Raw genomic sequence first — 26,332 nt, 5'->3', positions numbered from 1 at the left:
TTTTCTCTAAAAAAAACTGTCCCTGTGGAAATATCTTGTTTTATCTTCACTTTTTTTTGGAAGGGGTTTTATCTTCACTAAAAAGCTTCCTTCCTCCTCCTCCTGCCACTTGTTTAATTATGCCATTAGTCATTATCCCGTTGACATTTCTAGTATTGTGTGTGTGTGTGGTTTTAAGTGAATTATATTGATTTATGCCACAGTATTCACTGCAAATATCATGAAGGTAAATTGCATTGTTTTACTAAACATTGAGGATATTTGGCTCCGTGGTCTATGTGGGAGAATGTATTATTTCTGATCAACTAGAGTTAGGCGTACAGAAGACTTGTGTATCAGCGTGTTCTTGCACGATGATTAGTTTTTCCTTCTTTCTTGTTGACCTTAAGATATATGACTCCATAGTTTAAGATATGACTCCATAGTTTTTTTTAACTCGTTTTCCGATGGCTGAAAAAATAGGCACGAAATATAGAAAAGTAAAATGGAAACACCAGATTCGTTGTCGCAAAAAAATATAGTACGCTGCAGTGCCCGTCGCAGCCATTAGCAGAGCCACGCATTTGGGAGCGAGAGTTTAGTTAGGCATTTTATCCGAGTAAACAGTTGACACCTTACTTGCAACTAGAATTTTCCCGGTCTCAACGAATCCGTTGGCTCCGCCATTTGTCGTAGCCTTAAGCTTAGTTTGGTGTTGAGGTGGATTGTGTTAATCTAGCTCTTTGTCCCATCTTCTATGTTTTCTTACGTTTGGCTAGTTGAGTTTTTATGTTTATTTTCTCATGACAGTTTATAAAATAAGGCTTAATCGTCTCATCACTAATTAAATATTAATGCATGGATTGATAGCAATGGACAATGTTATGCCAACATTTCCATAGTTATTTTTTTGACCAATAATGCATTCTCCCCTTATTTAATAGCTAGATAAAGATTGATGGCAGCGAAGGGGAATAATAGGCAGAACATGGAGTAGTAGGTGCTTGAATAATTAAACATTTAACCGTACCTTTTTGCTGTCAGAATCGATGATTCAAGGATTTGGCTCTGTGTTTATCTATTTATCCATCGTCTAGAAAAGATAATGAAGACATGTGAATATGTTATCTCCTGCCGTTAAAGGTCGTATATAAATCTGAAATACTACCACGCGTTGACTAAAATAAGTTATGTAATATAAGATAGACCTAGTGTCGGGGTATGATCCCGGGTAGGATCACGGCGACACAACTCTAGCCGAGATGACGGAAGCAAAACCGGCATGGTTCTGTATGCCGGCATCGTAGAGTCAAACTAACGCTAAGCCGGCATCCTGGAGGTATGCTGGCATGACTGCATTAACTTATGAGTTGGCAGGATAAGGATGAGCCTCTTGATCTCGGCCAGCGCCGAGATCTCTCAACGGTCTTATCCTGACCACGCGGTGCAGAGTAAAGTATCTCCATCATTATCTCAGAAAAAGCAGTTAGCGCTTACGTACCGACGCCAGGTGATTGCAGAGAGGAAGCACCGAAAGAGAATCTTTGACGGAAACCGGCAGAGGATAGCGATACTTTCTGCAGGGCGCCAGCGAAAAGTAAAGTTGTCTTGTCCCCTACGGTGCTACCGGGAGGGAACCAAGCCACGTGTCCGGTGGGGCCTAAGGAAGATGATGTTAGACTCGGCCCACATGTCAGTGTGACTTGGTCGGCTTATAAATAGAACCTTACACCCCTCAAGAAAGGAGAGGTGCACTTAGTCATCTAGGGTTTTCCCCTTTTTCTTCTTCTTGCTCAAGAATATAGCTCAAGGAGCACCATTGTAAAAGCTTGTCTATCCCGGCTAATACAAGAAAGCAGGAGTATGAGTCTTACCTCGGCAAGAGGGCTCCGAACCCGGGTAGATCCGTGTGTGTTTGTGTGATTTGTGCATGTTTCTCTTCACATCCTCCCTCCTCCAGATCCTCCGTCGTCCATCGGCCCCAAGTTAAGCCATCCCATGGCATCTGCCGTGACACCAACACGGCAGTTAGCGCCCACCGTGGGGCCAACAGCGGTGCTGGCTGGAGTTTTCATCCGGACGGGAAGCTTCCTCGTCACCGGAGAGCGCGCGGTTTCTGGTTTGGTCAAGAGATTCGGCTCTCTGGGCTTCATCGACAACAACGCGGGCTGCTTCAACGGCGCACCGCTTCCCTGCGCAGGCCGCTTCATCAACTTCGGCATGCACGAGGTTTATGTTGCCACTGACAGTCTCTGCAGGTACCCAGAGCATGTGGTGATGGCCGAAAATCCCCCCGCCATCTGCACGGTTCGTGGTTGGCACGCCGACTGCCCCGCTGACCGTGTGGAGGTCATGGTGACGGCTCATGGCGTTGATGCGGGAAGGGACGCTGTCGGAAGTGACCCGGTCCCAACCAAGTCCGGCAGAATGGCGAAGCTCCCTTTGGAGAAGCCGAAGAACATCGCCGCTCAAGCCGGCACATTGGCTCTGCCGCCAAAGCCAACTCAGATCCAAGCCTCCATCGAACGGCTGACCGCGCCGGTAGCGTCGAACGCTAACCCGGCCCAGCTACAGGCGGAGTTGGAGTTGGAAAGACAGAAGCTACTGAAGGAAGCAGTCGACGTCGCTCACACTCGACAACAGCTCGACATCTCGCTCCATGAGTATAACAAAGCCCATGGTCTTAATTCTACTGCGTTTACTAATCCTAACCGAGTTGGGGAGGTGCGTAACCGTGGCAAGAACTTGAATGCCGAGATGACAAGAGATGGTAGGGGTGCGCCAGGAGTATCGGCAAGTTTTGCCTCGGCACTGAAGCCAAAATACAATACCCCTGTCAAAAATCTCAGGGCTGCCGAGGTTGCGGCTGAGGAGTTGCCGAATCTTACGGGAGAGGCACTTCGGCAGCAGCAACTGCATGTGAAAGAGCTGCTCCAAACAGCCAACGAGCAGAATGAGGCGTACATGAGAATGCACAGCAAACCTGGTGCATCTCAGGTTATTCACTCGCCTGCAGATGCCGGTGGCCGCGTTGACAAGCAAGCGTCCTCACCTGGTGGCAAACGGGACAAAAGCGTAAACTCTGGCCGGAATAAGCAGCTGGAGCATTATGACCCGGCTCTGGCAGAGAAACAGATAATCAGAAGGGTTGATGACAGCCAAAGTGGCCTACGTCCCGACGACAATCGCCGAGACCAGCAAGAACGTTACTCGTTCGATCATGGACATCGACCTCGGGGTTCGGCACCCAATACTGCTGCAGGTCAGCAGGGTGTCGAGCGTGACCCCCCGTATCGAGGTGAAGATCGTCGGTATGACCGTTACGATGACGGATACTCAGCTATGGGCGACGAGGGTTATATCAGGCGAGAGCGTGATAATCTTGGCCCGCTCGGAGCCCGAGTTGGGAACAGACAAGTATCATCTCTGGATGCCCGACATCGGCTTGACATAATTTATCTGTCCGAGCTTCTGGAGGAGCAAGGCCCTCTGGGACCGCGTTGCTTTGCGCATCAGATCATGAGGGAGACACCAGCCCCGGGTTTCCAGCTGCCCAGGGGTACGAGAACGTATGACGGCAGCAATAAGCAGGAAAATTGGCTGGAAGACTATGTCACGGCAGTGAGTGTGGCAGGCGACAACCGCAGGTGGGCAGTACATTATGTACCCCAGATGCTGGTAGGGCCAGCAAGGATATGGCTGAACAACTTGCCGAAAGGCAGCATCAATTGCTGGATAGACTTCGAGGAAGCTTTTGTCAGCAATTTCACTAGCACTTACAAGAGGCCAAATCGTCCTCAATAGTTGTCCATGTGCAAGCAAAGAGACAACGAACTGACCGAGATTATCTGACAAGGTGGAACAATCTCCGTAATTCGTGTGAAGGGATAGTGGAATCGCAAGCCATAGCGTGGTTTGCCCAAGGATGCCGACATGGCAGCATGTGTGGCAGAAGCTGCAAAGAGAGATGCCGGCCACTCTATCTGAGATGATCAGAATCGCCGACATGTATGCGCTTGGTGATTAGACTCAGCGATCGCTGATGCCGGCAAAACCACAAAGGGAGCACCCGACATACAATCCTGCCGGGGCATTCCGGAGGAACGATCATCAAGATCATCGCAACAAGAGAAGAGATGATAGGCCGGATTACCGGTATGGGCCAGCCCATGTCGCCGCAATTCAAGATCAACCTGATGTCGGCTCCAGCCAGCGTCAGAAAACAGGAAATCAGCAATGGGTTAAGAAGGGAGAACAAAAGAAGCCCTGGCAGGATAAGCCGAAGTATACGTTCGAGGTGATGTTGGATCAGACATATCGTTTTCACACAACTAACCCCAACAAGCCGGCGAACGACACAACGCGGCAATGCAGCTGGATGCAGCGGGCCGAGAAGGGCGAAGCAAGTCGGTTACCCCCTCCTCCACCGCTCATAGGTGCAAATGCACAGATCCAGGGACCCCCTCAGGCAAATAGTGCTGTCAACCAGGTGGAAGAATAGGAAATCTCAGGGTATGCCGGAAGAAATGAGTACAATGAGCATCACCAGAGCTACATGATCTTCATCACCGAGCCAACTGACAAGCAAAGTCAGCGCATGCGAGAGATGGAGGTCAATGCTGTTATACCGGCTGTTCCAAAGTTCATGTATTGGTCGGAGCAGGAGATCAGCTGGAACCGGGCAGACCATCCCAAAGTTATGCCCAACCCTGGCGGATATGCCCTGGTGGTTGATCCGACACTCATCGGGCCCGACATTAACGTCAAGTTCACTCGGGTTCTCATTGATAATGGGAGCAGCATCAATATCCTGTACCGGGACACGATGCTTAAGCTCGCCATTACTGATAACATGCTTGAGCCCAGCTAGACTACCTTTCACGGTATTGTGCCGGGAGTGTCTTGTGCCCCGGTAGGCAAGATCCGAGTAGACGTCTTATTCGGCACCAGGGAGAACTGTCGGACCGAAAACCTAGTGTTCGAGGTGGTGGACCTTAGCAGTCCGTACCATGCGTTGCTTGGCAGACCGGCACTCGCCAAGTTCATGGCTACTACTCACATTGGTTATCTAAAGATGAAGATGCCGGGACCAAATGGTACGATAACCATCACTGGCAACTACAAACGTTCAATGGAGTGTGCAGCAGCCGGATCTACTCTAGCCGAGTCGCTTGTCATCGCTGGCGAGAAGAAGAAGTTACAAGAGGCTGTTGCGATGGCTCAGCCGGCACAGATTGGCCTGCCAGCTATGACCAATCCCCATGGAAGTGTGGTTTTTCAGGCAGCCAAGGAGACAAAGAAGGTACAGGTTGACAGTGAGTTTTTGGACCGCACCGTCATCATTGGTGCCAGCCTGGGAGAGAAATAGGAAGGCGAGCTCAGCAGCTTCCTCCGTGAGAATCGGGATATCTTCGCATGGTCAAATCAAGACCTGCCAGGTGTGCCGAGAGAGTTGGCTGAGCACTCATTACATGTCAGACCAGACGCAAGATCGGTGAAGCAGCCCCTTCGACGCTTCGCCGACGACAGAAGGAAAGTCATATTGGAAGAGGTATCCCAGTTTCTAGCTGCCGGCTTTATCATGGAAGTGTTGCATCCCGACTGGCTGGCAAACCCGGTCATGGTCGAAAAGAAGAAAAACGACCCAACTGCTGCCAAGGTGTGGCGCATGTGTATCGAGTACACCAGCCTAAACAAGGCATGTCCCAAAGATCCATTTCCGTTACCTCGGATCGATCAAGTGATCGACTCCACTGCCGGGTTTGAGTTGCCGTCTTTTGTAGACGTGTACTCTGGTTTTCATCAGATACCACTGAACCCTAATGATCAAATAAAGACATCATTTATCACCCGTTCGGAGCTTATTGCTATCGCACTATGCCGTTCGGTTTGAGAAATGCAGGGCCACTTATCAAAGGTGCATGCAGAAATGCTTGCATGATCAACTCGACAAAAATGTGCAGGTATATGTCGATGATGTCGTCATAAAAACCAAGGAAAACGCCACGCTCCTGGATGATATCCGGGAAACATTCGCAAATCTGAGGAGATTCCAAATGAAACTGAACTCGGCCAAATGCACATTCAGTGTGCCGGCAGGAAAGCTGCTTGGGTTCCTGGTATCAAGCCGAGGTATAGAAACGAACCATGTGAAAATTGCTGCTATAGAAAGAATGGAACTGCCAAAGTGCCTCAAAGATGTGCAAAAATTCACTGGATGCCTAGCATCGCTTAGTCGTTTCGTTAATCGGCTAGGTGAAAAGGCTATGCCCTTATACCAGCTGATGAAGAAAACCGACAAATTTGTGTGGAGACACAGGCAGACCTAGCTTTTCAAGAACTGAAGAAGATGATTGCTACGACGCCAATATTATACATAGCAGCAACGAACCGGGTCGTTAGTGCCGTGATCGTGGTGGAAAGAGATGAAAACGGCAAATCGGTGCAGATGCCGGTATATTACTTGAGCGAGGTGTTATCGTCGTCCAAGCAGAATTATCCCACTACCAGAAAATGGCGTATGGCGTGTATATGGCGGCAAAAAAGCTAAAGCATTACTTTGAAGCACATCAGATCCGAGTTATATGTGAGGCGCCCGTCTCGGAAATCATGAATAACAAAGACGCGTGCGTCCGAGTCGCAAAATGGACTGTCGAGTTGGCACCCTATGCGATGCAGTACGACAGACGGGATGCCGTGAAATCTCAGGCTTTGACAGATTTCTTGGTGGATTGGGCCGAGATGGAGTATGAACCACCGCCCCCGAAAACTAACTAGTGGAAAATGCATTTTGACGGCTCTAAGATGAAAAGTGGGCTTGGTGCTGGCATAGTTCTGACCTCGCCAAAGTGCGACCAACTTAAGTACGTATTGCAAATTCACTTCGCAGCATCCAACAATGTTGCCGAGTATGAGGCACTTGTGCACGGACTGAAAATGGCGAAAGAAATTGGAGTCCGCCGGATTCAATGCTTTGGTTTCCGATCTGGTTGTCCAGCAAGCTTCCGGTATTTGGGATGCACTAGACACCAACATGGCGCTATACCGTTTCCATGCTTAGAAGATCAGTGGCCACTTCGAAGGGTGTGAATTTAACCATATACCTCGGGCGGAAAATGAGTCAGCCGACACATTGTCGAAACTCGGGTCAACACGACAGGCTATTCCGGCTGGTGTGGCGTTAGAGCATTTACGCAAACCATCCATCAAGCCATCACCAGAATCGGAGTCGATATTTATCCCGGCGAGCTCAGAGGCCGGCGTCACCCCCATGGACATTGACAGTCGCAGCAGTTCCAGTAACCCGGGGACTGAGTGCCTTAATTCGACAGAAGCAATGGCGGTTGAGCCAATGGATATAGATGTACCGGATGAGCCGATCTTCACTACTCCTCCTGTGTCGGCTTGGGCGCAACCGATAATGTCTTACCTCAAAGATGGAAATCTCCCGGAAGAGGAAGTGTCGGCAAGACAAATTCAGAGAAGGGCGAAGGCGTACACCATCATCAATGGCGAGCTTTACAAGAGGAGCATCACTAACGTCTTACAGCGATGCGTCGAGCCGGAAGAAGGGGAAGAAATACTCCGGGATATTCATCAGGGGGAGTGTGGCCATCATGCGTCTTCGAGAACGCTAGTGGGCAAAGTTTTCCGACATGGTTTCTACTGGCCGAGTGCACTGCAGGAAGTAGAAGACATAGTCAGGAAGTGCAAAGGCTGCCAGAGATATGCCAGCAAGATTCATATGCCGGCATCCGAACTCAAAACTATTCCAATCACTTGGCTGTTTGCTGTTTGGTGTTTGGATATGGTGGGACCGTTCAAGCGGGCGCGAGGAGGCATGACGCATATCCTGGTTATGGTCGACAAGTTCACCAAATGGATTGAGGTGAAGCCGATAAAAAAGTGTGACGGAAAAACCGCAGTGTCATTTCGGAAGGATATCATCTTGAGATATGGGTACCCGCACAGTATCATCACGGATAATGGAATGAACTTCGTGGAGGGACCTTTCGCGCAATTCTGTGCGGAGAAGAAAATCCGGCTGGATGTCGCTTCCATAGCACATCCTCAATCCAATGGACACGTTGAAAGAGCAAACGACATGGTTTTAGATGGCATAAAATCTCGGCTAATTGAGCCATTGGAACGTACTCCAGGATGCTAGCTGGACGAACTCCCGGACGTGCTATGGAGTCTCAGGACGACTCCCAATCGCTCTACGGGCTACACGCCATTCTTCCTCGTATACGGGGCGGAAGCTGTCCTACCAGCTGACATTGAACATGACTCTCCACGAGTAACCATGTATACGGAAGCCGAGGTAAAAGAGGCTCAAGAAAATGATGTCGACTTGCTCAAAGAAGCACGAGAATTAGCTTTATCTCGGTCAGCCATCTATCAACAGCACCTAAGGCGTTATCACAGCCGAAAGGTCAGCCCGCGAGTATTCCGGGAAGGAGATCTTGTCCTCTGACTTGTGCAGCACACAGCCGGCATGCACAAACTATCACCTCCATGGGAAGGACCCTTCATTGTGAGCAAAGCGCTCCACAATGATTCCTACTATCTTATAGATGCACAAGATCCCAAGGCGAACAGGATGGACCGGTCAGGCGAGGAGACCAAGAGGCCATGGAACGTAGCTTTGCTTCGTCCATTCTATACTTGAGAGCTGAGTATTTGTATCGTTTTTTCCTTATGTTGAATGTTTTAAGACAATGAAATTACCCGCTGAGTTCTTAAAAGAAACTCGGTGACTTCCATATCATTTAAGTGCTGTATTGCAATTATCTTTCGTATGTCGGCGTGGCTTAGTTGTGTAATTTTATGTCGGTCTAGTAGTGTGTCAGCGTTGAAAATCCCCTCTATGACTTAGCTGCTGTCCGCAACCCGGCTTCATGGCAAGCTAGAGACGAGTATAAGATAACCGAACACATGAAAAGTTACTACGGAAACAAGCAATGAAGCAATCTGAGATGCACATTATTTTAACTCGCCATTTCTTTCTTAACTCGGTTATTGCCGAGCGAATTTCTCGAGTCACTTTTTTCGAAAGGGTGGTTTTATCACTTTGCGATTCATACGTCGAACACCGGCAAGGCAGACAAAAGAACCGAAATCATAAAATTTCACTAAGAGAAAAAATAAACTCGGGGACTTGGTCGGGAATTCGATAAGCAAAAGACTTAATTAAGTTAAAAACATAGTGCCTGGCAAACAAAAGTATTCTGGTTACATTTGCACCCGGTAATCCGGGGATCTGATAATTCTAAAGTTTTTTCTAACTTAGCTAAGAAGAGACGGAGGGGTTGTTGGCGCCAGAACTCGGCGCATCCGTCGCGGTGGAGGCCGACTCCACAGCAGCTTTCTCATCCGCTACTTCTTCGCCTCCGTCGGTCATCTCGGCTTCGGCGTCAGAGCTTTGGCCTTTCACAAACGTATGCACATCGGCATACTGGATGAAGGAGTAAGCCCGCTCCTTGCGCTTGGCGACCAGCTCGGGATTCGTGAGGTAGGGGGAGCCGACACGCATCGACTGCAGCACGTCGAGGTTAATGCCGTCGTACCAAGACAATACGAACGACAAGGCCTCGTCGGCGCCGATGCGTGCGGCCAACTCCTGCCAATCACTCAGGCGAGACTCCACCTCCAGCAAGCGCTTCGCCAGCTTCGGGATGTCCGTCGGAGCTTCTTCTCCCGGCCACAGCACGCGAAAGGCCTGGATGCCGACATTCAGCATGTTGACGCCGAATGACTTGAGTGGCTTGACCCGGCTCGCAATGCTTACGGCACCCCCGCTGCTGCTGCCGGATCCCTTTTTCGGCGGGCCACCCTCACGGCCTCTTGGGCACTCTCGAGGGATTGGGGGAAGAATTCTGGCAAAGACAGGCAAATAGTAGTGAGTCTCGGCACCCTATTGCTATTACTTGGACAAATGATCAGATGAATAAATTTGAACCAAGGCGACTTACTCGTCAGCATATTGTCAATTTTGATGAGCTCGCGCCGGATGACCTTGAACAGTCTTCTCGGCATCCTCCAACTCGGCGGCAGTGGCGCGGGTCTCGAGTTGGGCAACTAGACTCTTGCAATTTTTCACCTCGCTTTCCAGGAGGACCTTCTCATTGGCCTGGGAAGAGAGGGCCGAGGTGAGTTGACTCACCTCGGTCTAGTGCGCCTCAGCCTGCGCTGCAATTTGCGCCTGCAGCCGGGTTATTTCTTTCTGATGCTGCTCGGCCAGCCGAGTCTTCTCATCTGTTTAGCAGACATATATTACAGAGGCTGACATCTAATATGGATGAAACCTGGAATAGGGATGAAGTGTTACCTTAGACCTCGGCGACGCGCTTCAGCAGCTCCGCTACTTGAGCGTTGTCCCCGGCTGTGAACAAGAACAAGTGTTAGTCTTTGCAGAACATTGATACTCGGACAAAGTCTTATTCCGATAAAATATACTTACTCTGGCTCTCGCGATCAGCCCTCAAAGACTTGTGCGCCGCCGCCAGCTTGTTATATTTGGCCAGAAGCCCCTTGAAGGCTGCGGTGCGTTTGTTCATGCAGAGCTGCAAAACAACGGTTCACAAATAAGTTCACTACAACAGGAAATCAACGGAGATAAGCTTCAGGCCGACTATTATAACCTCGGCCTAAATCTCGAGGAATATGAGTTTGAAGTTTCTAAGCTTCAGGCCGACTATTCTAAAACCTGGCCTGAATCTCAGGGAATAAGTGTTTGAGGTTTTATGAGCTAAGCTTCAGGCCGACTATTCTAAGACCCGGCCTGAATCTCGGAGAATAAGAGTTTGAAGGTTTTAAGCTTCAGGCCGACTATTCTAAAACCCGGCCTGAATCTCGGGAAATAAGTGTCTGAAGTTTCTAAGCTTCAGGCCGACTATTCTAAAACTCGGCCTGAATCTCGGGGAATAAGTGTCTGAAGTTTCTAAGCTTCAGGCTGACTATTCTAAAACCCGGCCTAAATCTCGGGGAATAAGTGTTTGAGGTTTTATGAGTTAAGCTTCAGGCCGACTAATTTTTTACTCGCCCTAAACCTCGGGGACTAGGAATATGGATACTATATTGGAATTAGAAGTTAAAGTTTTTTAAGGAATTCTTCGTACCTCGGTAGCTCGGCTGGTCTCAAACAAGGCCACCCTTGCTTCATACATCCGGGCCGACACCGACTCCGGAGTTGCAGCCGGTGGAGGTCCCACCAAGGGGCTTTGCCGCGCCGACTCGAGGGTGCCCGAGGTCACCTCGTAGAGGTCGGCGCTCTTCCAGTCCATCACGAACTGGCCCAGCGACCCCCAGCTGTGCCCGCTGGTCGTCCGGAGGGGAACCCCTTGCTGCCTGCCGGAAGGCTGCGGGCCAGTGGAACCCGGAGCTGCCGACCCTGCTGGAGTGGCGGGACCTTTACCCTTCTTGGCCCGCGCGGCAGCAACTCGATCGGTTTCTGGCTGCGATGGAGAAGAAGGTGGTGTCGGAGTCGGCTGCGGTCCTTGGGGTTCCTGGGGACCCATTGCCGGCTGCCGTGGCGTCTCCGAGGCCTGCGGCTCCGTCGACGTCTCGACTACAGCCGAGGAAGGAGCGGCCTCGGTTGCCGAGGCTCCGACTGCAGGAGTCTTTGTCTGGCAAACGACCGTGGCGTCGATGCTTAGGCCGACATCCTGGGCAGGGGATGTCGGATCAGCGGCAGTTTCGGCCTCACCCGTGGCCGGGATTGTAGCCTCGGCACGGGATGAGGGAGCCGCCGGGATCTCAAACGCAATGCACGTCTGAGATTGCATGGCCATCAGAGCCGCCCTGCAGAATTAAAAGTTAGTCGCTTGCAGGACAACAAAGGAGAAAATTAACATCAGAGGTTGAGGTGATATATGCCTTACCTAGCGATCAGGGGCTTAGGCTTGGGGCCACGTGCCGCAGTTTTCTTCCGCTTCACATTATGCGGAAGATCTTTCTCGGCAGCACGCTTCGAGACTGCGTGCTTCTCCTGGACCGGTGCCGCAGCGGCGCCTGCGTCCAATGCCTCGGCAGCAGGCTCGCCCGAGTCGGCTATTAACGGGATAAAGCAAGAGTAAACACTTTGCTAACAAGTATTGTAAGGCTATGAGAAGATGTCGGAGATTCTTACATTCGACACGACGAGGGCCGGCATGGGGTATCGGCATGTGGTCATTTGAATCCGGATCCTCATGGTCGATGGTCCTACGCGGGGCCGCGAACCGTTTGTCCAGGGATTTCCCGTCTTCATTGCTTTGACGGGCGAACCTCTGCACAGAAGAATCAGGTGCCGCCGAGTTAAGTCTTAGTCAAAGTAAAGCCGGTATAACCATTTTTCGGATGAGAACAGAAGATACATATAAACAAAAAACTTACCGGGGGCGCACGGTGCTTCCGGCTGTATGCCGGCATACCCCAGTTCCAGCGCTCCGGCATGCTGGTCTTCGCAATTGCTTTAACCCGGCGCCGAACTTCAACCTGGTCAAGCCGGACGGTTGACACCCGGTCCGAATCGAACTGACCGCCGTAGAAGCACATCTTGTGTACCTGGCGCTGGAGCGGGCACAGCTGCCAGTATACAAAAGTCGCCAATAGATCATCGTCCGTCATCCCCTCTTCCTTGAGCTCGAGGATGCCAGCGTGGATTTCGTTGATCTCGGCGTTGGTCTCCTTCTGATCGAACATCCAGTTTTTCTTCTCCTCCGGCGAGCCAACTACAAATCCCGGCAGGTTGATCTTGTCGGCTTCGGAGGAGTTCTTGACGTAGAAGAAGGTCTTGAGCCATTTTTTATAAGACTCAAGACCTTGAATCCGGGGAAACACCGAACCCTGGCGAGGTATGACGGTGGCGGTGCCGCACTGGGTTATCGGCTTAGCGGCGCCGGGATTTTCTTTGTCGGGAAGTACTTGGGGCCAGAACATGAAGTACCTGGCCCACAAGTCTACGGAAGGCCAGAGGCCGATATATGCCTCACAGCAAGTGACGAATGCCGAGAGCGTGAGGATGGCATTCGCCGGAAGATGGTGTGGCTGGAGGCCGAAAAAGTCTAAGAAATTCCTAAGAAAGTCGCTGGCCGAGAGAGCAAAGTCGCATTCGAAGTGAGCGAGAAACACTACATGCTCACCAGGCTCCGGGGTCGGTAAAATCTAGTCGCCGCGAATCCGGCACTCCACATCCCCTGGAATCCGCCGGGACGGCGGAGCCACGCAACGTCCGCCGGGGAGACGTCGGAGCCCTCCCCGCTGGCTCGCTCCGAGCCCGTCCTCTCTTCCATCTGCTGAGCAACAGGGTCGACGGCGGCGGGGTTGCAAGAAGAAGAAGCCATGGATTGGGATTAGATCTAGGGTTAGCTCTTTCGGGGCGAAGGTGCTCAGCGCGCGAGGCTCGGGCGAGCAAGGAATTGCAGCGGAGACCCAAGCGAACGCGAGAGAGCTTGCGGCGGCGAGCTCGGTGGCGGAGAGCTAAGGATCGTAGCGGCGGAGAAGCTCGGAGTTAGCAGGTGGCGGTGGAGTGCGCGAGGAGCAAGAAGGCAGAGGAAGATGAAGGGTTTTTTACCCATGCCCTCCTCCTGTTTTTATACCCGCAGCGCAGTAATGGGGCACGAATCCCCCGCGCCCACTACCTCAGTGGCTAACGGGAAGATTGCGCACGATTTGGGCGCAGTTATTCCCATCAAAGCGCACGCTTGGTTACTGCGCGGCGTGCCGCCGAGAATCCCGCAAGATCTGGGAGGATAAGTGTCTGCGTGGGAACCGAAATTCCTCCCTTAATGGCTCTGTCGGCTTTATTGTCCGATGAGACGACGCGCTCGCCTAAAAAAACGCAATGGCAGTAACTCCTGCCTTATCCTCCCGTTAGTTAAAAAAAGTGTTTTATCCAAGTCACAGGTGGCATTTATATCGGCAGAAGTAAGTTTTCAACTGTCGGCTATGGAGAAGAAAAAATCTCGGCTGAGGGCTGGATAAGCACGCCGACCCGGAATGTCGGAATGAATTGATCTCGGCTAGGAGAACCTGGGGTTGTCTCAGCATCCTTCTCGGCTAAGCCCAAGTAGGCTTTGGTGGTCTGTCTATGGAAACTGTCGTGGCCCGACAAACTTCTCTGCCGAACCGCAACAGCTTCGGGAACTAGTGTCGGTGGGATGACCCCGGTTAGGGTCATGGCGACACAACTCTAACCGAGATGACGGAGGCAAAGCCGGCATGATTCTGTATGCCGGCATCGTAGAGTCAAACTAACGCTAAGCCGGCATCCTGGAGGTATGCCGGCATGACTGCATTAACTTATGAGTTTGCAGGATAAGGATGAGCCTCTTGATCTCGGCCAACGCCGAGATCTCTCAATGGTCTTATCCTGACCACGCGGTGCAGAGTAAAAGCATCTCCATCATTATCTCAGAAAAAGCAGTCAGCGCTTACGTACCGACGCCAGGCGACTGCAGAGAGGAAGCACCGAAAGAGAATCTCTGACGGAAGCCGGCAGAGGATAGCGGTGCTTTCTGCAGGACGCCAGGGAAAAGTAAAGTTGTCTTGTCCCCTACGGTGCTACCTGGAGAGAACCAAGCCGCGTGCCCGGCAGGGTCCAAGGAAGATGACGTTAGATTCGGCCCACATGTCAATGTGATATGGTCGGCCTATAAATAGAACCTTACCCCCCTCAAGAAAGGAGAGGTGCACTTAGTCATTTAGGGTTTTTCCCTTCTTCTTTTTCTTACTCAAGAATACAGCTTAAGAAGCACCATTGTAAAAGTTTGTCTATCCCGGCTAATACAAGAAAACAGGAGTAGGAGTTTTACCTCGGCAAAAGGGCTCCGAACCTGGGTAGATCCGTGTGTGTTTGTGTGATTTGTGCGTGTTTCTCTTCACATCCTCCCTCCTCCGGATCCTCCATCATCCATCGGTTCCAAGTTAAACCATCACATGGCATCTTTCGAGACACCACCACGACACCCGGTATAATACAACAAGCAAACTGTTTTCCATTGTTATAAGCACGAAGCGATCATCTCCTCAAAGAAAATGAAAAAAAGAGCAGCCAAATACAGACGTGAGGGACTGACTGATCACCTAGGCCACGTAGGATCGCTCAAGCGTAAACGTGGACGGATGAGGCGCATCGGCCGCGTCAGGTCCACGTCGGACTGACAGGCATGTGGCCTGGTCCCCGACATCGACACAGAGTTGCTACGGGATCTGACGAGGCGACACCGACCAGAGCAGACGAGGACGGTGGGTACAGCCGTACAGATATGACACCGTTGTCTAAATTTTGATTTGACTAGTCAAGTGGCCGTTGCTGCGGAACAAAAAATTAGATGATATATACAAGTTTAACATATTCCTCCGTTTCATTTCGAAATCATCCTTATCAAGCGTGCTTTCTCAACTGTGATAAAAACACATCCACTTCTTCATCATCTTTGACAATGACCAAACACATTTTTTTTAAAACATCCGAGTGCATTCCTTGCACCTGCAAATAGAAAAATAGAATTCATGAATTATTGACTAACATAGGCATGCTAATATGTCCCTGTTTTACCCATAACGCCAAGCCAAGACTTGTTTTACTCCTAAAAAATGAATCAAAATTATCATGTATCCACTATTGGGAAGCAGGATCATCCCAACCATCCCAACCAATGAAGTAAGATACACTCGCTGCTTACTACTAAAATCCCACAGTTAGCATTAGACAATAGGACAATATGGAGAAGTAAAAACAAAATCAGAAAGCTTTCTGCGCAGCATTGAAAGGGAGAGGAAGCAAGCCCGCTTTCGATTTAAGACGTGCCTAGAATAGGATGGTGAGGCAGGTGAGGGGCGCGGTAGAGGTCCTGCTGATGGCGCCAACGACGACGCCGGCGAGGAGATGCATCGTCGTTCCGAGCTGCGGCCGTTGGCGGTGCTCCTGCCGCTGCATCGACCTCCGTGAAGCCACGGTCCTTGGCCCGATCATAGTTGCGGCGGCCATCCCAACACTCGATTGCCTCCATCTGCATCCACTACTTTGCGTTAGGAAATTAAGCATTGATACTTAAGTAACGGATTGGCATGCTGGTAGAGGCCAGTGCCTGCCAATTATTTACCTTTTGCATCATCGTTTATGACTCCTTGTTGCAAACTGTCACTGTCTCACTGACATGAATCTGTTTGCTGCTTGCAGAGCTTCAGAATTACTTGAATGATGAGTGCACAAACAAAGCTAAATTAAATATAAATCGACAAGAGTTGACAGAGGAAATGTAAAGAAATATAAAATGTATACCCATTAACAATTTAATTTGTAGCCACAAGAAGGCTTCCCACAAATACAAACAATGAACTCCCAGCTTGGAGAAGATCATCAAATTTTCCAGCTTGGGTGATACGACCATCCTCAAGAACCTGTACCATGAGAGAAGCACAAATGAGAGATCAAGGCCCCATTATCCCGCTTTTACACAGAACCTGTTGTGTTCTCTCAACAGGAAAATATGAATAAATGAGAATTTCATTGAACAACTCAATAAGCTAATGGAAATTTAGAACATCATATACATGTGCTCTGTAGTGTATTTACGTTGCGAGGAAAATATTATAGGCCAATATCAAGTCAGCAGCTGGTAGGAACTCAACTAGATGGTTATATTGGTTGCCACTGCGCTCAATATTTTTTTGCAGCACAAAAGCTGTGATGTTATGGGACAGAAACATCTTCAGAAATAAATTGAATAATACAACAGCGGTGCAAACAAGTTTGTTTAGTAATACAGGTTGAGATGATTATAGCTTTGACAGAACAATCCAAGTTTAAAAGATCATTGATTTTGACAATACTGTCACTCTGTTTAGTAATCTTGCATGTCTAAATGTTTGAAAACAATTTTACATGTCCAAAATGTTTAAAAACAAGCTCACATGTCTGAATTTTCGTTGCCCTATAAACCAGACACTCTGAAAGCATTGGGCAAATTTTTTTGTAAAGTGAGCAACTGATTGAAAATCAAGTGGCTAGCTAATTTCATTTGGCTCTATCCTAACTTGCTTAGGCATTCAAATTAATGTTTTTGTTTTTTACGAAAGAATCACATGATAAACAGACAGAAAGAGAAAAGTGCTCCAGAAATATGGGAATTCCTTCTAAAATGCAACATTTATGAGACAAGAAACATCTCTGGCAACTTGCAAGCTACAGAATGTTCAAGCAATATTCTTGAGATCCCTTGGGTACCATGATCATTAGTCTACTGTACGGACCATAAACTGAATACATGCATGATCTATAACCAGCATGATACATCTAGGTTTTATCAACAAAACAAGGATAGGAGTTTACGTGTATCAATATAGACATTGAGTGGCACTCTTTAGCAGCTCGCTTGTGCAAACTGCAAGATACCTACAAGCATGTAGAAAAACATACTTCAGAGACCTTAACTGGTACAGAAGTAACAACTGTAATAGTGTCTACAACACCAAATGTTAAAAAGGTTTAGAGTATGTATTACCTCAGTTCAAGTAAATTAAATTTGTTTCCCTAGATGCCACATTATCACTCACTGGCCCATACCCATATTTCAACCGTCCATATTTCAATCGGCCATACGTGCAATTTTTCAATTAGAAAAACAGAAGCTTATTTTTAGAAAATACTGAATCTGTACCTATAACTGAGACTACAACACGAAAGCAACCTCTCAGTTTTCAATCAGAACAACTGAAGCTTATTTTTAGCAAATACTGAATCTTAATAAAAAAAAAAGTAAAGCAGCATATGACGGATAGCTGCAAATAGCGGACAAAAACAATCAACACTTGGATTTTATTCGAAAGCATGGGAGCTGGTATGCAGACCATGGGGAGGGATACGGAGGGGCCTCCATGGGAAGGGGATATGGAGGGGACGCCATGGGAGGGCAGCGTCCCTCATCTCACACAAAACAGTAGCAGATGACAACGACATAGGTTGCCGCCGCCGCCTCTCGTCACCGTCGAGGACGCGCTCGGCAGGGGCGCCACTGGGCTGCTGGCCTTCATCGGCGTCCCTCACACGGGCGCCCCCTCCAGATCATGTCCTGCTGCCTGGAGAACATCTTCTCCACTTCGAGCTCAGCCTCCGGTGCTGCGCCATCGCGTTCACACCGCCCGTCGCCTGTGAGTGCGAGCAGCCCCCGATCCCTATCCCGCCATTGTTGCCTGCCGCGTATCTGAGGAAGAGGGAGCCACATGACCGCGCGCCGCCGCCGCCGCCATCAGTCCCGGTCCCTAGGGCAAATGCTCGGTCAGGCCATGGCCCTCGCAACGAGATTGGAGCGCCTTAAGCGGAACCTGGTGGATGGTTGGGTCCCCGGAGCACGCGAGGATAGAGGGAGGCGGCTGCTGAGATGGGAAACGACAACGGCAGCGGCGGAGGCGAGGAAGGGCGGCGGCGGAGACAGGGAAAGGGTGGCGGAGGAGGCGGGTGAATCTTTCAGGCATCAGGATCTCACTGGACGGAAAAATCGGTTCTGTTTTTGTTGCCTGATTTTCTCATCGCCCGGCGCGCGTCCGCTCGGAGAGACAGATCGGGAGATCGCTCGGGGTGGGGGTGAGACGAACTACGAGCTTACGGGCTGCCACGGACGTAACTGGAAATTAAAAAACAGTACTGTAAAGATTAACCGATGGATGATTGGAGCAAAGTGAAGTTTTACTCTGAACTGGACGTAACTGGAAATTAAAGAATAGTACTGTGAAGATTAACCGCTGGATGATTGGAGCAAAGTGAAGTTTTACTCTGAACTGGAAATAACATCATAAATCACGTAAAGCATGTACCATATGATTACAATTATTAACACATGTTAATCATAAAGCAACAATATCACGAGACTGAACTCAATGGAAGTTTTTTCTTGGGGGACTCCGAAGCCTGAACGCCATGTTCATTTATTTATTTATTTTGAATGTTCAAATAGAACTGCCGTGTGCCTGTTGCCTAATAGCCTTATAACCAGCGGCGGCCCAAATATGACGTTTATTGTGGCCCATCATTGGGCCGAGCGCGCGCTAGCTTTGCTTTCGGTGTTTTTCGGCTCCCGTTTGCTACGGCCAGCATGTTCCTCTAAAAAAAAAAAAGGTACGGCCAGCATGTAATGTTGGTCCGAGAGCTTTGCTGCAGGCTGCAGCAGAAGCTACAGTGGCTCGTCATTCGGCCAGTTCAAAGCCAGGAAACAAAATTTAATTATCGTGAGAATAATTGGAAACATAATTATACTCTACGGTACTACTCCCTCCGTCTCATAATATGAGGCACGCACGCATCCCTAAATTCTCAATTTGATTAATTAAATATGTATCTTTCTTAACAAAAAGTACATCATTAGATTCATTATCAAAAGAACTTTGTAATGATATAACTTTTTAATTATTTAATTTATATTTGATTAGATAAATTGATAATTTTGGGATGCGTGCGTGCCTCATGTTATGGGACGGAGTGAGTACTGCTATCACAAGAGCTGGCACAAAACTGTGCTTTGTTTCTGACAATGCCTATATCTTTCACCAGGGAACTTTTCAGCAGCCATCTAAATAACACCTTATACATCCATCTCTACAGAATTAACCAGTTAGCACAAAGTCAAGAACCCTATTACGAACTACCTAAGCTTAGCCCCTTCCTGTTATGACATCCAGATCGATCGGGCAACCTAATTAATCGTATATAGAGCTAGCTACTGTAGCCAGAAGTCACTTCTGAACTGCATGTGCTTTAATTTCAGCGTGCTAAAGCCTAATTAAAGGCGCACACTGATCCAACACTTTCACTGTTCTGAGTGAGAGCTCAGTGACAGAGCTTAGTAGTTTCGTCCTCCTCCATGAACACCCATCGACCGATCGATCGATCCGTCGCAATCTTTGAGCAGAGTGAAATGATTTATTTTTGTGAAGGTGATAACTAGAGAAATATATATGGTCGGGAAGCAAGATCCAATGAGAAATTTTTCTTCGTCTTCAGTAACACATTAGTACTTGCTAGTATGCCGACAGTGCATCTGCATGAGGTGATGTTCGACTGTCAGCACCACCCTTCCTGAGCTATGCACTTCCTTGTGCAGACGAACGGTCTCAATCCAGGATTCCAGATACCATTTGTATAGCTGAATCATACCAGATTCTGATTTTGCTTCTGTTCTGAAAAACAGAGAAATTCAGTTCGTGGGCACAGTGAAAAACAGTGTTTTCAGCCCAACACGGCGCAGATCATGGCTGGATTATTGTCACAGGACCTTCCAATCGCAATCGACCATGTGTCAAGATCAGCACATGCATTAATTGCCTACAAAAAAAAGGCACAAACGACAGGGAAGTGATTGAACTCCTCTCCTCTCAGGTTGCATTCAAGCAAGCAAGCATGCAACGTCTGTTTGTCAGAAAAGGAGAGCTCACCGACCAAACCCCACAGCTTATATTCAGCTTAGTTACACGTGTTGAGGAGTGAGGTTATACTGGAATCTGACACCCAATTAATCGATAACAGCAAAGCTTTTATAGTGAAACTGAACTACTGAAGACCATGTCATGCCAATCTAACAACCAATCATTCATTCTCCTTGTAATACACACAAACGACAAGCATTTTTAGTGCGTGTTTTCGACAAGAAAAAAGAAATACACCGCGCAAGGATCATCACACAGTATTAGCAAAGCTTCCAAATCGAGAGTCCAGATTGCATCTCAGATGATCTGCATGTGGAGTAGCTAATAAGGAGTTGTCCTGTTGCTCAGGTAGCTGCTGCTGATATAACAACAGTTCCTTTGTTCCTGTATATATGTACAATCAAACAAGTTAAGGTTGTTTCACCTAACGTAAATTGCAAGTTCAGAGATTTCTCATTTCCATACGATGCAAGTTCATAGATGGGGACCTTTTCCCTTATGTACCCAAGTGTTGTCATGCATGCCTCATTGCCTCTCTTTCCTGTTTTTGTTTGCTTTTGTCATGATCAACTCCAAAGATCGCCATACGAGAGATACGGTCTCCATTGCGTACGGGAGTACACCTCGTATATACAACATCTACAATATACATACTCTTCGCAAGAGGATTTTTACGGTACCCCGGTACTCCATAAAAGGGTTTTGGAGTACAAAAAAATCTAACCGTTCATTTTGCATGGGTATTTTAGACTTTTTGTTTATTTCTCAGGCCGCACAGGCACAATTCATTATCTCGCTCTTCTCGATCGAGAGCGCTGCGCTTTTCTCCCTCGTCTTCAAAGTTCAATCGTCCAGGACGAAGAAAGCCTAGATGCTGGAACTCTTGTTAGAAACAATCATTTAATACTAATTGAGATGGGAGGGAATAAACACAACAACATCGCACTGCTGCTCTCTGAACCTCAGATTTTTTTTTCAAGGGGGCTCTGAACTTCAGATTGAAAAAATGAAGTTCCACAGAAGAGCAAGCAACATTGCTTTCCCATGAAATTCTTCCATGATTTCGAAAGAAAACACAGCTAATTAATCGCCGAATCATGCCAAGGGGATTCCATTTTGATCTTCAATCTCACATGACACTACTCACAACGTACGCCCAAGGAGTGAAAAATCAGGGAGGAAATTTAATGGCAGAAGGCCTAATACAGATCCAGAGAATATGGACTGCGACGTAGGGTGAGGACCCTGCGAGGGCGGCGGCGGCAAACACCCAGGGTTTTCCCTTGGGCCAAGAAACGAGCAGCTCCGGTGAGATGTGTTCGGCGGCAGCGAGGAATTGATCAGCGGCAGGCACAATTTTTTAGAAGATTGGGAGGAGGATATATAGGAGACTAGGTGTATGCCATTCTTGATTACAGTTTTGACCCTAACACGAAGGTACTCCGTGGATTTTGGAAACGGTACTCCGTGAGGTTTGAGTTGGAGTACCAACTAAATTTAGCCATTAGATCGAACAAATGAATGGTCTATATTAATTCTGAGGTATTGTAAAAGAGCTCCTCTGCAAAATCTTTTGCTTTAATTGCACCGCACTGCACTCAACAAACTTTTGTTGCAAAAGACTTTGCATGCAAAGAGTATTGTATTCAATTAGCATTTGTTCATTTCATTATCCATACTCCCTTTAGCTGGAAAAACAAAGTTGAGCCATCTAGTACTAACACAGTAGATTAGATTAATACTAATCACTAACTAACATTGTTGATTAATTAATTAGTCCGCGGCTATCCTTTAGCCAGGAATGGAAGCTAAGTCATCTGATATTGATATACCACGCATATATATAGTAGTAGTGGATGGATGGGGAAATTAAGTACTACTGTGGACTATTTATGTTGTTTGGAAAAGGCCTTCTGGAAGCAGAGGAATTAACAGAGTAGCTGAACAGAATGGAAGCTGCAAGTTTTTTCAAAAAAGAAAGAAAGGATGAAAGTTGCAAAGTGCAAGCAAACCAACATGCATGGTACAGTACCTAATTTTGTTTGGACGTGGGCCATAGAATATACCTGAACTTTTTGTATTTTACAGGAATCTCATTTCATTTTCAGGAAGAGATTCGCGCGCGCGCACCTGCCCCTAGCTTGAAAGTGGTTCAATTCTCAATGGTCAACCAAGATATTCAATTCATATGAAAGATATTCTCATTTAGTTGGAATTCCAAAGCTACATTGGACAACAACTCAACCAATGTCTAAGCAGCCATGCGGAACCACAAGTAATATTTGTAAGAGAGTTACATTGCAACAACAAAAAATACCCAACTCAACACTCAAAACAAAACAAAACAAAAATCATCAAAGAGGCCAATTGGAAAGGAGAGAAGAAGCTCTGGCGGCGGCCCCAATCCGGGCCTGAGTGGGCCATGGACAGAGCGTGCGATGGTCGGCGTTGAGGAGGTGGCCCTGTGGCCCCGACTGTAGGGGGTGGGGGTGGTGCCGGCCGTCAGCATTGGCGGAGCTCCATCGGTGTTGTGATGGCCGTGCCGGTCATCTCTAGACGAAGCGCGCTTAAGTCTTTGCCGGAGGTCGATGCTTTGGCACTTTGAGGGCTCTGTTTTCCTTGTTGTAGGCATCGTCAAAGAGTGCCCTCTCTACAATGGACTGTGGACGGTCGAATCAGGACGGGTTTGGAAGCTGTTGGCATCAGCATATCCTTACTCGAGGTTTGGTTGGTTGGCCGTGTGCGATTCTAGGCAAAAGCCTAAGACATTAACGACAGTCAATGTCGGCGACAATGGTATTCACGAACGTCATTGCCCTCCTTGTAGGCGCCACCAAAAATTTGTTCACATCTCAAAAGACGTGGCGGTCGTGTTTTGGAATAGTGGTTAGTTAAGGTCGATAAGGCTTTGCGGACTTTGTGGCCTGAGATGCCAACGTTGTTGTTTGTTTGGATGGCGCTCCAAGCCTAATTTCCTTTTGTGGGTCGTCTGGTTATTGTGCTATCTACGTGGTTTTTTGCCTACGTACCTTTTCTCATAAACCCGACAATCTTCTACATGAATGTACAATAGCTCCCTTCGTATTAAGGAGGTTCCCGTAAAAATAAACCCATCAAACAAAGAGAAAGATATGTAATTTTGACAAACCGAGGGGGTCTCAAATGCAAACAACGCCTCTGATCTGAGGCGATTGGTGCAAGCAGAGGCGATGGTTGACTCTGTTGTGCGCTGTTGACTTGACTGATTAGCCTCTGAAAAAGATAAAAATGTGAAAGATGATCATGCATGGGGGCAGGTAGACTGATGAAAACGGTCCTAGGGACTGCATGCCTAACTGGTTTCTTCAGGGTTCAGAGAGTGAAGGACAGTGGCTGCTGGTTCATGGCTTCCTTCAAATCTGGACACTGAAGAGCTAACCATCCATTAATTGGAGTCGTACTCATGCTACAGTCGGCCGTAATGCCGAGTTCTGAGAGAAACCATGGTACTTAGGCTGGCTCGATTATCTTGTTTGGCAAGATTGTGTAAAATTAAGGCACTTTGCAGCACCTGAAAATCGACTAGAGGTACTAAAACGAATCGAATTAACAGAGAGAAATGATCGAGGGGAAGATCAAAATAATATCAGCTTGTAATTATTATTATTTTCGAAAATGACGGTATATCCTTGACCTCTGCACCGATCGATTATTAAGCCGAAGTATCGTATCATAAATCTCAGTTACATCTCAACATAGCTTGTAATTATATGTTCCACTAGTTTGCGCCTAGGACCTTATTTGGTTATACCCAAGTTGGGAAAGATTAATATGGAATGGCAAAAAATGTAGTTCAATTTTCTGCTAATATATACCTCCAGATCCATGTCAATCTTGCTCTAATCGAACAAGTCCTAAAGAAAGCCAAGTTTTGGAGGAAAAAAATAACAGAGTACCCTGCACGCCCTGCCTGCACTCTCTTACATTAGAAGGTAGTCAACTCAAGTCGTATCGTATCCTGAATGAATGAATGCAAGTGGCAGAGACATCACAACAGCTACCCTTTCGTCGTCCTCCCTTCTACGGATAAGCAATACACACATGTGTCCCATGTACACCGTTGCGTACGCTCGTAACATACGACCGTATATATACATATGCATCATGGATGTACAATAACAATACAATACAGTACAAACTTAGTTCTCTCATGAGCCACACTGCATGCAACCGTTCGGTGCAATTAAAATCAAAGACTTTGCAGATTGTCTTTTTCTAAACTAAGACACTCGTTGTTCTAAAGAAAAACTACTCCATCTTATCCATAATAATTAATAAATGTCGGAAGAAAGTATTATACTCGATGATGCAAAACTTGTATGTACGGTGTCTTTGTTTGGACGTACTCCCGCCGTTCCTAAAAAACATGACAAGTATTTAGGAACGACTTTGTTTGGACGTACGTGTAGGTACTGAGCAGCGACCATAAAAAATATTTAAAATCTTGTATTTCACTTTTATTTTCACGAAGATACTATCGCCTGGATATATTCCCGACCTGCCTTTTAAAAGGAAAACTGAGCTTAGCGGCCATGCTTTTCCTAATTCGTTTTGAAATGCGTTTAGGTCCCTGGTCTCCCACCGAGACGTATATTATTCACACGGAAACGACTTTAAGTAGGAATTTTAGAGCAAATTGTCGACAACAATTCAACGGAGCATCTATCTAAGCAGCCACGCCATATCTAATCTTTCCTCGAAGCTGCAACAAATTAAAAAGACCCACCAAGTTTTGGAATAAGGGAGAAAATAAACAATCCAATCCCCTTTGGCCAATAAAAGGAGATGGAATAAAGGAAAACAAGTACTATATGACTGACCTCCTTGGCACCTACCACACTGACTCTCGCACGACTTGCATCACAAGGTCTTGCTTTCGTGGATCCGGTCGATCTCGTCTGCCTGATCCTTGGTTGTCTCGGAGAAGACTTCATGAATTGGTGGCACGAGGTCAGTGACACTGATGCTCCTGGCACGGTAAATTTTAGTTCAGCCAAAAAAAGAAGTGTTGTCATCCTTTACAACGGAAAGCCCAGCATGATCATATACTCTACCCTGCTCGTCGTCTTGATGGTGATTAATTTGTTTCTCAGTTCACAGTCGTCGGAGTTTTCTGTCTCCGACCGGCAACTTCAAGCTGCTACGTCGATAACTTTTTTTGGTTTTGAAGTGGTTTAGATGTCAGAGGCAGCATCGAATTTCGCTCGCAGCGTGCCACCGGAGAGTGCAGGAGGAAGACGGCGAAGTTTACCCACAATTTTCAGGATGGATCTTGTAAGGATTGGTTGATTTGATACATGGTCTTGGCTTCTCGCAAAAAAACTGACAACTCAACATGATCATATACCCTGCTCGACTCGATCAACCGTCCAGGACAGGCCATGGGTGCACGCAATCGCGCAAGCAGGGACGATGGTTAGCTAGCCTCGATGTGCCTCCTTCGACGGCACTGCCTAGCATTTACGAATATGGCCTTCATAATCTCACGGGTGTCAATTCTTTCGGGCATATAAATAACATTTTTCTTCATAATCTCCCACGTGGAGCCAAGAACCACTCAAATCATTCAAATTCGACACAATAACCAAAAGTACTCGGCTTTACCAATCGAGGGACCAAGTATACGATTTAGATTCCAGGAACCATTTCTAAACTTGCTGCGAAGCAGAAGTAGGGGTTACTCACGACATGGCGGCTTTCGCCAAGACAAGCCGTTGCACGCTTCGTGATGTACCCCTTCTTTGAGTTCCTTTTTTGCAAAAACAAAAAAGAACAGACCAAAAATATACTTTTTCTCTTTGTCTTTAAAGATGAGTTATTCTTTAAAAAATATATCAAATACGGAGTATGTCATTTTGACAAAAGTGAGGGGCTGAATTGCAAATGACGCCCACGGTATTTATCAATCTGC

General features: G+C 47.6%; 1 protein-coding gene and 2 long non-coding RNA genes across 4 annotated transcripts; all 3 read right to left on the bottom strand.

The window, feature by feature from the left end:
* Positions 1 to 9,182: 9,182 nt before the first annotated feature.
* On the bottom strand, positions 9,183 to 14,491 carry LOC112272313 (chromosome alignment-maintaining phosphoprotein 1-like). The gene is made up of 8 exons (XM_024462731.1): positions 12,355 to 14,491; positions 12,110 to 12,248; positions 11,862 to 12,030; positions 11,100 to 11,781; positions 10,442 to 10,544; positions 10,310 to 10,363; positions 9,954 to 10,236; positions 9,183 to 9,857 (listed from the first exon to the last, which is right to left on the bottom strand). The coding sequence occupies exons 1-6, from the start codon at positions 12,898 to 12,900 to the stop codon at positions 10,311 to 10,313; spliced, it is 1,692 nt and encodes a 563-aa protein (XP_024318499.1). The 5' UTR covers positions 12,901 to 14,491; the 3' UTR covers positions 9,183 to 9,857; positions 9,954 to 10,236; position 10,310.
* Positions 14,492 to 14,602: 111 nt separating this feature from the next.
* On the bottom strand, positions 14,603 to 15,447 carry LOC112272312. The gene is made up of 2 exons (XR_002965946.1): positions 15,046 to 15,447; positions 14,603 to 14,950 (listed from the first exon to the last, which is right to left on the bottom strand). It is a non-coding gene; the product is annotated as an uncharacterized LOC112272312 (long non-coding RNA).
* A 24-nt stretch (positions 15,448 to 15,471) lies between these two features.
* LOC104584630 lies at positions 15,472 to 18,688 on the bottom strand. 2 transcript variants are annotated; one of them, XR_002965945.1, is made up of 5 exons: positions 17,469 to 18,688; positions 17,297 to 17,359; positions 16,247 to 16,365; positions 16,068 to 16,157; positions 15,472 to 15,974 (listed from the first exon to the last, which is right to left on the bottom strand). It is a non-coding gene; the product is annotated as an uncharacterized LOC104584630 (long non-coding RNA). The 2 variants fall into 2 exon arrangements; XR_732442.3 differs by having other exon boundaries at positions 17,297 to 18,680.
* Positions 18,689 to 26,332: the final 7,644 nt, after the last annotated feature.

Source organism: Brachypodium distachyon, chromosome 4 (genome assembly GCF_000005505.3).
Source record: "Brachypodium distachyon strain Bd21 chromosome 4, Brachypodium_distachyon_v3.0, whole genome shotgun sequence".
Lineage (NCBI taxonomy): Eukaryota > Viridiplantae > Streptophyta > Magnoliopsida > Poales > Poaceae > Brachypodium > Brachypodium distachyon.
This window is presented reverse-complemented; position numbering and strand designations above follow the sequence as displayed.